Source organism: Pantherophis guttatus, chromosome 10 (genome assembly GCF_059756535.1).
Source record: "Pantherophis guttatus breed Tessera chromosome 10, ASM5975653v1, whole genome shotgun sequence".
NCBI classification, from domain to species: Eukaryota; Metazoa; Chordata; class Lepidosauria; order Squamata; family Colubridae; genus Pantherophis; species Pantherophis guttatus.
In genome coordinates this window covers 4014954-4029094 of record NC_142072.1, presented here as the reverse complement: position 1 = coordinate 4029094, position 14141 = coordinate 4014954, and the positions used below count along the sequence as shown (strand labels likewise).

The 14141-nt window shown below is 46.2% G+C and overlaps 1 protein-coding gene across 2 annotated transcripts in view; it reads left to right on the top strand.

The window, feature by feature from the left end:
* The window catches only part of NECTIN2 (nectin cell adhesion molecule 2), a 69210-nt gene that overhangs the window by 27269 nt on the left and 27800 nt on the right, over positions 1 to 14141 (top strand). For both annotated transcript variants that reach the window (XM_034438032.3, XM_034438033.3), the window contains exons 2-4: positions 8323 to 8676; positions 11887 to 12180; positions 13255 to 13372. In XM_034438032.3, coding sequence (XP_034293923.2) covers positions 8323 to 8676; positions 11887 to 12180; positions 13255 to 13372 — 766 coding nt within the window. The remainder of the gene's footprint in view (positions 1 to 8322; positions 8677 to 11886; positions 12181 to 13254; positions 13373 to 14141) is intronic.

Genomic DNA, 14141 nt, shown 5'->3' with positions numbered 1-14141 from the left:
GGTGACGTGGATGACCTTTTGGTCTCCTTTCCTTTTCTTTTCTCTTTCCGTTTCCTTCCTTTCTGCCTAGCATGCTTGGCTGGCCGAGCCGGTGTGGATGGATGAGAGAGCAAAACCCAGCAGCCACCACCCGGGAGAGTTAACTCAACTTCAAATCCCTGAGTTTAAAGTGGCATGGCTCCAAAAAACCCCCCCCCCCCCAAAAAAACCCCACCCTGAACCTGAACCTCCAGCTGGCGTAACGTTGCTTTATTGAAATGACGGTGGAGTTCCCGTAAGACACTCGGCCAAATATTAACACTGCCTCAAATTAGCCCAGTTTCATTTGTTGTGTGAATGTGGTCAACACCGGAGGGAAAACCCTGTAACAAACATAAGATTTAAAAAAAAAAAATAGAATATTTTATATTTATTTTGCAAAATTAGAAGTATTCTCTCCAGCTCCAAATGTCAAAACAAAGAGAAAAATCCTGTCCCACAGTTCAGCCAGTTCATATGAGCTTCCCCCCTCCCCCCAAAATGCTAAGTGGGTGCTGCCTGTCACCCAAGAACTTTCCATCCCGTGTGCTGTACAGGGAGTCCTTGACTTATAACCATTTGTTTAAGCAATTGTTCAAAGTTACAACGGGCATTGAAAGAAGAGCCTTACACTCAGGTCTCTCACCCTTAGGACTGTCGCACAGATTCCCCCACAGCTATGTGATTAAAATTTGGATTGTTGGCAACTGGCAGATCTAGTGGTCAAGGCACCAGTCTAGAAACTGGGAGACCATGAGTTCTAGTTCAGTCTTAGGCATAAAACCTGGCTGCGCGACTTTGGGCCGATCACCAGGAGACTGGGAGTTCTAGTTCAGTCTTAGGCATGGAAGCTGGCTGCGTGACTTTGGGCCAGTCTCCTGGAGACTGGGAGTTTGGGAGTTCTAGTCCTGTCTTAGCCATGAAAGCCGGTTGTGTGACTTTGGGCCGATCACCAGGAGACTGGGAGTTCTAGTTCAGTCTTAGACATAAAAGCTGGCTGCGTGACTTTGGGCCGATCACCAGGAGACTGGGAGTTCTAGTTCAGTCTTAGGCATGAAAGCTGGCTGCGTGACTTTGGGCCAGTCTCCTGGAGACTGGGAGTTTGAGAGTTCTAGTCCCGTCTTAGCCATGAAAGCCGGCTGCATGACTTTGGGCCAATCACCAGGAGACTGGGAGTTCTAGTTCAGTCTTAGGCATAAAATCTGGCTGCGTGACTTTGGGCCGATCACCAGGAGACTGGGAGTTCTAGTTCAGTCTTAGGCATGAAAGCTGGCTGCGTGACTTTGGGCCGATCACCAGGACACTGGGAGTTCTAGTCCCGCCTTAGCCATGAAAGCCAATTAGGTGATTTAGAGCCAGTCCCTCCCTCCCTCTCTCTCTCTCTCTCTCTCTGCCCAACCCACCTCACAGGGTTGTTGTTACGGGTAAAATAGGAGGAGGAAGGTGTGTTGGCTATCCTTAGCACTTTTGAGCTATTTGTAAAAATAAAAGTGGGATAGAAACCAACCAACCAATAAATAAATAAACAGCGTCTCCTCCTTAGGGTGCCTTTCCTGACCTCTGCTGATGTGTGAACGTGCCCAGTTCTTGTCTCCGGTAAGGACATTTGTGTGTGTGGGGGGGGGAGAACCGGAGCTGTGCTTTTTCGCAGAACCTAACCCCGACGGGGGTCCCAAAACTTGAGCTGAGCTGATAATGCAGTGGCAGCATTCTTCATCCTGTGGGCTCATTTGTCGCCGTTCTCCACCCATCCGAAAATACGGGAGATGGTTATACCCAGCCAGATGTTCTGTCCTTGATGTGTCTTTCTCGTTCTCTCCCTCAAAAACATCAAAAAAAACCCACAAAAAAACCCCCAAACCTCGGGCCTCTCTTTATTTCCTCCTCTTTCCTGCTCTCGCCATTGTTCTAAGCTTTCTGTTTTTCTTTTGTTTTGAAAAGCATCTTCCGAATCAAACAGGAAACCATCTGTTTGAGAGCGAGGGCGAGGAACAATAGAAGATTAATAATATATATTTTAAAAAACTGCCGAATGGGACAGACTTTCCTGCACCATCCGCCAGGTAACCTTTGAGCTTCGCTATCCTGGAGCACGCAGGTGTTCTCGGACCCCAAATTCACTTCTTATTTCTTTGGTGCAGATTGATGGCTTTCCTCCCTATTTTGCAATGCAGGGAAAACCACATTCACAACTGGACTTCGTATGCGCCGACTTGCACATCTCCTGCAATTTCCCCCCACCACCACCTCTCCCTTTCTCAAATTGGCTTGGACTTCTTTTGCAAATCGCTCTTGGCGAGAGCTGTAAATTAGGGTAAACAAGTCGTGAATTAAGCTACGCGTTTCTTGCTCGCTGCCTCCCCCAATTCTGCTTGCATCGAGTGTCGAAATCCTTCGGCTAAGGAGAGAGAACGCTGAATAAAGGGCAAATCTGAGAAGGTTTTGACTGTAGCAAAGAGATCCATTTCGGTACTGAAATGTTAAGCTTGGCCGTCTTTTTCTTCAGTAACATAATAACAGAGTTGGAAGGGACTTTGGAGGTCTTCTAGTCCAACCCCTCCTTGGTCAGGCAAGAAACCTATACCGTTTCAAATGGCTTTCCAGTCTCTTCTTGAAAACTTCCAATGTTGGAGCTCTCCACAACTTCTGGAGTTAACCTTCCATTGGTTAATTTGTTCTCACTATCAGGAAATTTCTCCTTAGTTCTAGGTTGGGTCTCCCTTTGATAATCTCCCATCCGTTGCTGCTTCTTCTGCCTTCAATTGCTTAGGAGAATCGGTTGTGCCCTTTGTGATAAATGTAAAGGTTCCCCTGGCACATATGTGCTAGTCGTTCCCGACTCTAGGGGGCGCTGCTCATCTCCGTTTCAAAGCCAAAGAGCCAGCGCTGTCTGAAGACGTCTCCGTGGTCATGTGGCCGGCATGACTCAATGCCAAAGGCGCACGGAGCGCTGTTACCTTCCCACTAAAGGTGGTCCCTATTTTTCTATTTGCATTTTTTTTAAGTGCTTTCGAAACTGCTAGGTTGGCAGAAGCTGGGACAAGGAACGGGAGCTCACCCTGTTACGCGCCACTAGGGATTCGAACCGCTGAACTGCCGACCTTTTAATCGACAAGCTCAGCGTCTTACCCATTGGGCCACCGCATCCTTTGTGACAGTCCCTCAAATATTGGAAGTCTGCTATCATGTCTCTCCTAGCCCTTCTCTTCATTAGACTAGACATATCCAGTTCCTGCGACTGTCCATCATAGATTTGAGCCTCCAGCTCTCTGATCATCCCCCTTGGCGTTATCCTATTTCTTCGGCCCGTTTCATTTTTTTGGGGAACCCTGCCGTTTAAGGACTTTGGGATAGCATCAAATCAGAACATCTCTGCCAATTTTATCAAGTGACCGCTGCTGCGGAAGAATTCCTTAACGCATGGAATAGGCCAGGGGTCTCCAAATGTGGCAACTTGTGGACTTCAGCTCCCAAAATTCCTCAGCCGGCTATGCCGGTTGAGAAATTCTGGGCGTTGAAGTCCACAATTCCTAAAGGGGTCATAGTTCCTCACCTTTGCTTTAAAAGGGGAACACAACCATTTCTGTGTAACTCTCGCAACCTTCCTTGAACCAAGGCTGGAGATGCTCAATTGGTGCATGATTTAGTAACCACTTCCCCCTTCCCTGCCCCCCCGTTCCTTGTCGAATCTGTCCCTCCAGATTAAAACCTGGATGTGCGGGCATTAATTTTAATGAACGACCCAAATTGGTTTCGCTGGTGCCGAGTAGGCTTACGCGCAGATTGCTTTTGACAAGGATGGAGGGCAGAAGCAGGCCCCCACCACCTGAAGAGAAGAGAAGGAAGGGACTTAAACATTTCTTACAATCTTATTTTCTACCTCTCTCTCTCTTTTTAATGGCAGTTTCAGGCTTTCTGGGACAAGCTTCCATTTTCACTATATAAGCCAGTGGTGCTAAACGAAATGGGCATTGTGTGTGTGTGTGTGTGTGTGTGTTAAATGGAGCACGGCCTGATCCGTTACTGTAATAATGGGACCCAAATAGTAGTGCTAAGAGATCCTTCGCCTTGCAAATCCTTCTTGCTCCGTCTTTGCCACGGTCACCCTCCTGGGGACACAGCATGCTAAATACTTTGCAAAGAGCCCGAAATTCTCCTTGGGCTCGTTCAGACGCCAGACGAGCAGCTGTGCTCCACTTCCCTGCAAAGTGGAGAAGGTTTCATGTGGCAGGTCACTGCTCTGGGCCAAACTCCCTGGCCCACCAAGATTTTTCGGAAAAGGTTCTTTCGATGGATTGAGAAGCTGCCTGCTGCAAAGCCAGCTTCTAGCATCGATGCAAGCCAGTTTGATCTACCGTAGTGGTTTTAAGGGTACCAGGGTTAGAAAGCTGGAGACCGTGAGTTCGATATCGGAGGGGCCTCTGTATAAATATTTGAAATAAATAAATATTTATTGCTAATCAGGGTTGGGAGAGCAAGTTGCTTTTCCACCCATAGCCGGGGAGGAAAAAACAAAACAAAAAAACGTCCTGCCAGATGTTTACTTCCATAACCTGACAAACAATCCAAGGGTTTGTTTTGACTCTGTGGAGGTGACATCCTGCTTTCCTTGAACCCATGGCTCCATGCAGAGCCCGGACAATGCGGGGTTTCGTTTGAAGCTGCTGTGCCATGCCACCACGCCTTTCTCGAGAATTGGGCAGGTCTACTCAGCTGGCTGAGCTGCCTGCCTTTCGCGCGATGATGTCACTCTTAAGTGACAATCTTACCGGTTTTAATTCAGGAAGTGCCAAAATTAAAAGTTGCTTTGTAATCGAGGCTGCAATGGGGAGGTGGGTGTGAAACCTTGTTTTCTCTTGGGATTCTCAACATTGGCCACTTTAAGATGGGTGGACTTCAACTCCCAGAATTCCCCAGCCAGCATTGTTTTCTCAACCTTGATCTGTTGATGGGTGGACTTCAGCTCCCAGAATTCCCCAGCCAGCATTGTTTTTCCATATGGCCCTTTAAGATGGGTGGACTTCAACTCCCAGAATTCCCCAGCTAGCATTGTTTTCTCAACCTTGGCCCTTTAAGATAGACGGACTTCAACTCCCAGAATTCCCTAGCCAGCATTGTTTCTCAGCCTTGGCCCTTTAAGATAGATGGACTTCAACTCCCAGAATTCCCTAGCCAGCATTGTTTCTCAACCTTGGCCCTTTAAGATAGATGGACTTCAACTCCCAGAATTGCCCAGTCAGCATTATTTTTCCATTCTGGCCCTTTAAGATGGATGGACTTCAACTCCCAGAATTCCCCAGTCAGCATTGTTTCTCAACCTTGGCCCTTTAAGATAGATGGACTTCAGCTCCCAGAATTCCCCAGCCAGCATTGTTTCTGAACCTTGGCCTAGTTAAGATGTATGGACTTCAACTTCCAGAGAGATTTGAATTCTGGGAGTTGAAGTCCACTCATCTTAAAGTGTCCACGTTTGAAAAACATTGATTTAACCAATGAATAAATATACCGGTAAGCAGCAACCTATTAAGCTGTCCTATTGCAACTTATTAAAAAGCCTAGCCTTCATCAAACATCTCTGCTGAAAGCATAGTATAGCATCAGCGGCTTAATTTGTCCCTGTAGCTGGAGAAACACCCTTTATTTCAATTTAGGTGACAGTGCCGAAAGGAGGAGAAAAAAGTTCACTAAAAGAACATGGTCATAATTAAAGACTCAGCTTATATGAGATTCATATTCAAATCCATTCCCATGGAGGGAATGGCTTTGGGTCAGCCCAAACTCTCTCTCAGGGTGGTGATTGTTGAAAAGCAGGTTAGTTGATTGACTCAGATGTGCTAGCCCATGTACATATTAGCCTGAAAGTTGTTTTTTTTTTTTTTAATTAATATTTGCAATTAACAGTGGAGTCCTTGGGAGGCAGGAGGCATAACATTATTAACAACACTGGCCTTATTAGGGAAAAATTACAGCATAAAACCATCTGCCAATGTATTTAAATGAACTTTTAACAAATCAGGTGGTAAAAAAAGGAGATGGTCATTGCTTTCTTAAGATTTATATTGACTGTTTCCCTATGACTATCATTAAGCGTTGTACCTTATGATTCTTGACGAGTGTATCTTTTCTTTTATGTACACTGAGAGCATATATGCACCAAGACAGATTCCTTGTGTATCCAATCACACTTGGCCAATAAAGAATTCTATTCTATTCTTCCTTAATTTTGGCATCAAAAGCCTGTTTAATATGGAAAATTGGAGCCATTTTCTAAAATTCAGAAGAAAGGGATCCAAAGATGCATATTTCACAGCATTGGGGGCCACCGCAGAGAGGGCCCTGATATGCATGATCAGTTTAACGTTGCTTTTATATATATTTCAATGAATAGTGTTCTTATTTCCATTGGTATACATAAAATATTTCTATCAATAAGAGAAAGGGTGGGGAAAAGCAAAACAATATAGAAAGAAGCAGATGAACAAAAATAGAAATTGTCGGTTGTCGTAAGTTGAGGACTACTTCATAAATCTTTTATGACAATAACAAAGTTGGTTTGAAGGGAGGGACTGATCCTGTACCTTCAAATCGAGAGCTTAGATCCCGTCTTTGCAATATAAAATGAAGCACTCTTTTTAATTGCTCTCTATGCTTAGGGCATTCAGTGTTCTTCCTAATTTACTAGGGTTTCAGTATGTTAATTCAGCGTCACATCAATATGTCTTAAAGCTTCTTTCTATGCCACAAAAAAACTATTGACTATAAAGGGAATTATAGGACGAGCCCAAATCACGTGTGTGTCTAAATAGGATAGTTTGAAGGTATAGTGATTTTCAAACTGGGTGATTTTAAGACACATGTGGACTTCAACTCCCAGAATTCCCCAACCAGCCATGCTGAATATTAGAAAGGGTAGTTCTGGAAAGAAGGAAATTAAGATGTAATTTTAAAGAGAAAAGGTAAAAATATAAATGTGTGATCACTCAAAAAGATTGTAAGCTGGTTCTGTATCATTTTTTTTTCTTTATTTCTGTTTCTACTTCCTTTCTTAGGCATTCCTTCTTATTTTTTTCGTTGCTTTTTAAAATATTTGCATTGTTTTTATCTTGTTAAAAATTTACAAGATAATCAAATTAAATATTAGTTTTTTAAAAAAGAAATGTGAATTTTGCTGCCACCTACCGGAGGGGTGCTTTTATACCCCACACTCCAAATGTACAGGATGCGCTTTGAACATGGAGCATAGGGTGCTTGCACTTCAACCTATTTCATTTTAAATATTTTCCTTTCTGATAGGATGCCATTCCCCATTTCAATTTTTCACTGGCTGGGTTCACACAACATTCTAGACTAGGCTGAAAAACTAGCTTTTTTGGGGGGTGTTCTCTATGTTATAGGAAAGTAGCCACTGTCTTAGTCTGTGCTGCGAACTGGACGATCGCTTTAAACTGTCGTGAATGTTATTTCTTTGGGCATCCCTGGTGAGATCATCATCTTTTAACGACCCCATAATCCCTTGCGGGGTGGAGTCCGGGCAGCTGAATGGAGCTGAGTATTTATTGGCCGGATGCCCTTCCTGTCACCAATGCAGAGTTTTTCCCCCAGCAGATGTATTCTCATCCTATCCAGAGAGAGAGAAATATCTGCCTCTACCTAGGATCGAACTCACAGCCTCCTGATTGTGAGGAGACAGCTCCACCTCTAGGCCACCACACCACTCAATCCCCTGGTGAGATGAACTTAGCAGTTGTTTGCTCGACCCGCTTTGGGGTTTTAGCGTGTTGTGTGAAGCCCATCCGTGTCAAGATTTGGCAAGCGCAGCCAAATCGTTGCTCATTTAAAAAAGAAAATAAAATTCTGTGGTAAAAGATGTCTTAAAGGTAAAGGTTCCCCTCGCAGATACGTGCTAGTCGTTCCCGACTCTAGGGGGCGGTGCTCATCTCCGTTTCAGCGCTGTCTGAAGACATCTCCGGGGTCATGTGGCCGGCATGTCAACGCCAAAGGTGCACGGAACGCTGTTACCTTCCCACCAATTGGTCCCTATTTTTCTACTTGCATTTTTTACCTGCTTTCGAACTGCTAGGTTGGCAGAAGCCGGGATAAATAACGGGAGCTCACCCCGTTACGCGGCACTAGGGATTCGAACCGCTGAACTTCGATCGACAAGCTCAGCCTCTTAGCCACCGAGCCTCCCCTAAAAAAAAAAGATGTCCTAGGTTGCCTTTAAAAGTGCATCTCAGTTACCAGAAAGTGACAACCTTCAGGAACTGACCTGTCACTCAATATTTTTGTATTTTCCTTCTCTAGTTGTACTTGCCCAGCAAGTAACGGTCAAACATGAGGTCACCGGGTACCTGGGGAAGAGAGTGGTTCTGCCCTGCAATATTGCGGTAACTGGACCTGAGATGAAGGTCAGCCAAGTGACTTGGGTGAAGGAGGTCGGAGGCCGGAGGCAGAATGTAGCCGTCCACCATCCAACGCATGGACAGAGCTACCCGATGGAGAAGAACAGCAGGAGGATCCGTTTCGCCGTAAATTCCTTGACGGACGCCACGCTGGTCATCGAGCACCTCCTCATGTCAGACGAGGGCACCTACTCTTGCGAGTTTGCCACCTATCCCAACGGCAATGAATTGAACACTACTAACCTGATCGTCTTAGGTAAGAACCGAGCACTTGCTTTCCATCTAACACAGTGTTTCTCAACCTTGGAAGCTTGAAGATGGGTGGACTTCAACTCCCAGATTCTGGGAGTTGAAGTCCACCCATCTTCAAGCTACCAAGGTTGAGAAACACTGCTCTACATCCTCCCAATCCAGGAGGCCACCACAGCTCCTTCTGAAGCCCAACCAGAAAGCCTCTTCTCCACCTGCTTTGTTGGCACACACACTCCTCAATTTACAACATCTCGCTTAGCGACTGCTTGAAGTCAAGAATCCCCCAGCGCTGGCTGGGGGATTCTGGGAATTGAAGTCTACCCATCTTCAAGCTTCCAAGGTTGAGAAACACTGGTGAAAGCCCTCTGGCTAACACTTTGCAGGGTTCACCCCCCACCCCCACCCCAAATGAAGTTGTGAGATGCTGAGTTGGAGGAGCTCTTAAGGGGTGGGGGAAGTCCACTCCTTGGGTGGAGTTGCCCCGTGTCCCTCATTCAGCCTTAGATTTATTTATTTATTTATTTATTTGCTGAACTACCCCAATTTTGCCCGAGTCCTCTGGCATTGTGGGCCCTTCAGCCCCCTGAATACTCAACGAGCGAAGCCAAACCACATCTGTTTCTGTGCCCCCTACATCTGGTACTCAAGTGTTCCTGACGGTTTTCAATGACTTCCCAGAAGCTGTGGTGCGCTTAAGCAGATTTGCTAGGTCATGCATCCTCAGATTGCGAGATAGCGGCCGTGTCCCCATTCTTTCAATTAATTACGGGCCACTCATTTATTCTTTCTTTGTTTTATGTTTTGTTTGTTTTATTAGATTTATATACCGCCCTACTCCCGAAGGACTCAGGGCGGTGAACAGGCACAGAATAAAATACATAGATACAAAAAGTAAAAGACATAATTAAAACCAGATTAAATAATTTAGCCCGAGACAATTAAAAAAATCCCAATAATTTAAAACAGATTAAAATTTCGATTTAAAAGAATTTTAAAACAGGGGAGAAAATTAGGCCAGGCCGGCTTGCTGGAATAGGAGAATCTTAAGAGCACGTCGGAAAGTGCGTAGATCCGGGATCCGCCGTATCTCTGGGGGGAGCTCGTTCCAGATAGTGGGTGCCCCCACAGAGAAGGCCCTCCCCCTGGGGGCCGCCAATCGACATTGTTTAGCTGACGGCAGAATGAACTAGGCTAATGACACTTAGTAAAAGGTTCTTTTAAAATTAAAATTTTTAATTTTTGGGGTTTTAAATCGGCCAAATCTATTTAATTATTTTAATTTTTAATTATTGTTGTGTTTTGTGTTTTTAAATTGGCTGTACACCACCCTGAGTCCTTCGGGAGAAGGGCGGTATAGAAATAAAATTATTATTATTATTATTATTATTATTATTATTATTATTATTATTATTATTATTATTATTATTATTATTATTTTGCGGAGCAAAATACCATCCCGCTCCCAAAGACTTGACTCTGCTCAGATCTAACCCTATTCTGTTTCACTCTCCAATATCTGCAGAAAGATTGGATTTGATAAAGGTGTTGTACTTTCAAGTTCCCGGGTTTGAGAACTCTGAACACTGACGGACTTTATGGGAGGGAAAAAAGACGATTTCCTTTTCTTAGTTGTGGGTCTTATTAGACATGGAGTTTATCGGCTTGACCTCAGGGCAGTGATGGCGAATCTTTTCGGCACCGAGTGCCGAAAAGGTCGCATGGAAACATCGTGTGCGCGCTCGTCGGGGTTGCGCTATGGAAAAGACAAAAATCCGGGTTCTAGCATGCATGCACACCAGATAATTGGCTGGCCGGCACGCACACCACTCCCACTAAGCCACACCCATAGGTAGTAAAAAAAATTGAATTCCGCCACTGATAAGAATCCCAACCTCCATCTTATTTCTCCCTTTCTTTCTTTCTTTTTTTTTATGGCCAGCAAAACTAAGGTACCTCCTGAGACTGATTTTGCATACGTTGCAATTACAAAAATTATAGGGTTTTTTTTTTTTTTTTTTGCCCTGTGCATTCTACACAGAATTTCTTCCGGCTCTTATGATTACAGGGGAATTGGTGGGAAAGTTCCAAACGCCTCCCTTTCTCTTTTATCTGGAAATCCCATTCATTTTAGCTCCAAGAATGGCAACCCCCTCCAGGGCTTTCTGATTACAGAACTTTCTCTCCAAAATAGATGGCACCTCTGGCTGGGGAGACCTGGCAAAGGATGTCAAAATTCAGACTCTTGTCTATTGTCGTCTCCTTTCCTCCCACCCATCCCTCAAAAATGATGTGTTTACGCTGTGCAAATTAGTTGCAAACAAAGGTCCCCAGACACTAGCTTTAGTACTAGTATTGGGGGTCCTTCCCCCTATGCCTGAAGTGGGGCAGGGCTCTTCAGAGAGATTGGGTGATGCAAAGAAAACATTAGCCTCCAATTATAACCCATAACTCCTGGCCAGGGCGGGGGGGGGGGGCATAATCCCCATAATTTAAACCAAGGGTGTCCAAAGTTAGCAATTTTAAGACTTGGGGATTTCAGTTCCCAGAATTCACCAGTCAGCATTCTGGGATTTCAACTCCCAGAATTCCCCAGTTAGTATGCTTGGATTTCAACTCCCAGAATTCCCCAGTTAGTATGCTTGGATTTCAACTCCCAGAACTCTCCAGTTAATGTGCTTAGACTTCAACTCCCAGAATTCCCCAGCCACCATGCATGGACTTCAGTTCCCAGAATCCCCCAGTCAGCTTGCTTTGACTACCAAGGAGCCTTGGTAGTACAGGGGTTTAAGGCACCCTGTTATTAAGCTTATTAAGACCAGCTGCCTGCAATTACTGCAGGTTCGAATCTCGCCAAGGCTCAAGGTTGACTCAGCCTTCCATCCTTTCTAAGGTAGGTAAATTGAGGACCCGGTTTGTGGGGGCAATAAGCTGACTTTGTATGAATATACAAAAGTATGAAGGCTATTGCTGAGCACATTGTAAGCCGCCCTGAGTCTCCGGAGAAGGGCGGCATATAAATCAAATTTAAAAAAAAAAACAAACAAACAAACTCCCAGAATTCCTCAATCAGAATTCTGGGATTTCAACTCCCAGAACTCCCCAGCCAGCATACTTGGATTTCAACTCCCAGAATTCCTCAGTCAGCTTGCTTCGACTTCAACTCCCAGAAGCAGTCGAAGCCACCTTCCCACCTTCACCTCTGTTTCTCTTCCAGCCAAGCCCACAAGCAGCGCCGAGGCCATGGAGGTCAAATCCAGCAACGTGGAGCAGCCCGTGGCCGTGTGCACCTCCGCAAACGGGAAGCCGCCGGCTCGCGTCACCTGGCAGTCGAAGCTGAACGGCAACTCCAGCGTCAAGCAGATAAACAACTCCGACGGCACCGTCACCGTCATAAACCGCTACAACCTGATCCCTACCAAGGAAGCCAACGAGCAGCAGATCATCTGCCTCGTGGAACACGTGGCCCTGCCACAAACCGAGTCCTTCCCTGTCCAGCTTTCCATATTGTGTGAGTTGGGTGGGGGTGTCGCGGCTTTGGGGGACTGAGGGAGGTTGTCCCTGGGAGTTTATTTCTGGGTTAGATCTTTACGGGCGCAAGCCAACACGTGTTACGCTCCTCACTTGTATTTCTGCCCTTCAATGATCATCCTGTGTGATGGGCTGGAGAGAGAGAGAGAGACAGAGAGAGAGAGAGAGAGACAGAGAGAGAGACAGAGAGAGACAGAGAGAGAGAGAGAGAGACAGAGAGAGACAGAGAGAGAGACAGACAGACAGAGACAGAAAGAGACAGAGAAAGAGACAGAGACAGAGAGAGAGAGACAGACAGAGAGAGAGAGAGAGACACACACACAGAGAGAGACAGAGAGACAGACAGAGAGACAGAGAGAGAAGAACTGGTCCAAGGTCCTCCCAGCAGCTTCTACGGCTGAGGAGGAGGGCTAGAATCCAGGCCACGTGAAGTATTAGCACCGCTTTATAAAGCCTTAGTGAGACCACATCTGGAATACTGCATCCAGTTTTGGTCACCCCTTTATAAAAAAAGATGTTGAGACTCTGGAAAAAGTGCAGAGAAGAGCAACCAAGAGGATTAGGGGACTGGAGGTTAAAACATACGAAGAACGGTTGCAGGAACTGGGTATGTCTAGTTTAATGAAAAGAAGGACTAGGGGTCAGGGGTGGGCTCCTGGGGGTTCGGTACGGTTCGGGCGATCCTCTATCCAAGGGTCACCGGGGTTCAGCGAACCCCCAAATGCCACCCCTGGCTGGCCATGCCCACCCCGTGTGCAGAGCAGGAGTTAAGGATGCTTGGTGTGGAGAAAAATCAGCAGCCAAGCTAGGGCTCCCCAATCCCTGAACCGCAGCCCACTACGAGCCTTGAGCCGTTTGGAACCGGGTCGCAATAATTCTCCCCTCCCCCGTAAAGCTGGGAAGGTTGGGGAACTCTGAGCTAGACTACCTGCCGTAGCTCATATTTCAAGAAGGTTGAGACAGACAGAAAAGGAAGGCTGCGTGGGTGGGTGCATCTGTGCGTGGGCATGCCTTCAGCCCAGTGTGAGCTTTTTTTTGATGGCTTTCTCTGCAGATGCTCCTGAGGTTGCCATAGACGGCTACGACGGCAACTGGTATTTGACCCGCAATGACGCCACACTCGTTTGCAGCGCGAGGGGGAATCCCACCCCGATAGACTTCTCCTGGACCACGTGAGTCCTACCTAATCTTTTCCTGCTTTCCCTCGTCACACACAGTGGTGGGTTGCTACCAGTTCGCCCCAGATCGGGCGAACTGGTAGCGGCAGCGGAAGCGGCGGGAGACTCCGTCCACCCACCCGCATGCGCAGAAGCATCACACATGCATGCAAGCAAACCGGTAGCGACTGAAATTGACACCCACTACTGCGTCAACACCATCCCAATACAACACAGTTGTCGGCCAGAGCAGGGACGGAGGCCCCTCTGGCTCCTTTACCACCTGTGGACTTTGTTATGTATTGAATATGTATAGTTGTGTTAAGCCCGGCTAAAGTGAAACTAACCTTTAGATGACCCTAACTGATAACTTCAACTGTTTTAGAGGGAAAGTTAGAAGATTCATATGTGGGCGGGCCTCTTCAAGTATTATGACTGGTTGAGGCCTTGTGGGCCCAGAGTATAAATTACAGGAATTTGCCTGTTGTTAGAGAGTTCCAGTTGAGTCAATAAACGCTCTTGTATCTATGCTGTCTGTTCTTGCCTGCTGCAGCCCACTACATTCCATGTTTCCCCAAAAATAAGCCCTCCCTGAAAATATTTCAATGCATACGCAGGCGGTCCCCGCCATTTCCTCTGGTTAGGGTTAGGGAGACAGAGCTGGAAATCAGGTAAGACGGCAAGAGGAGCCCCGTCTTGCTCCACACGCCCCGAAATAATAAGACCTCCCCCAAAATAAGGCCAAGCGCTTATTTCAGGGTTCAAAAAAATATAAGACAGGGTC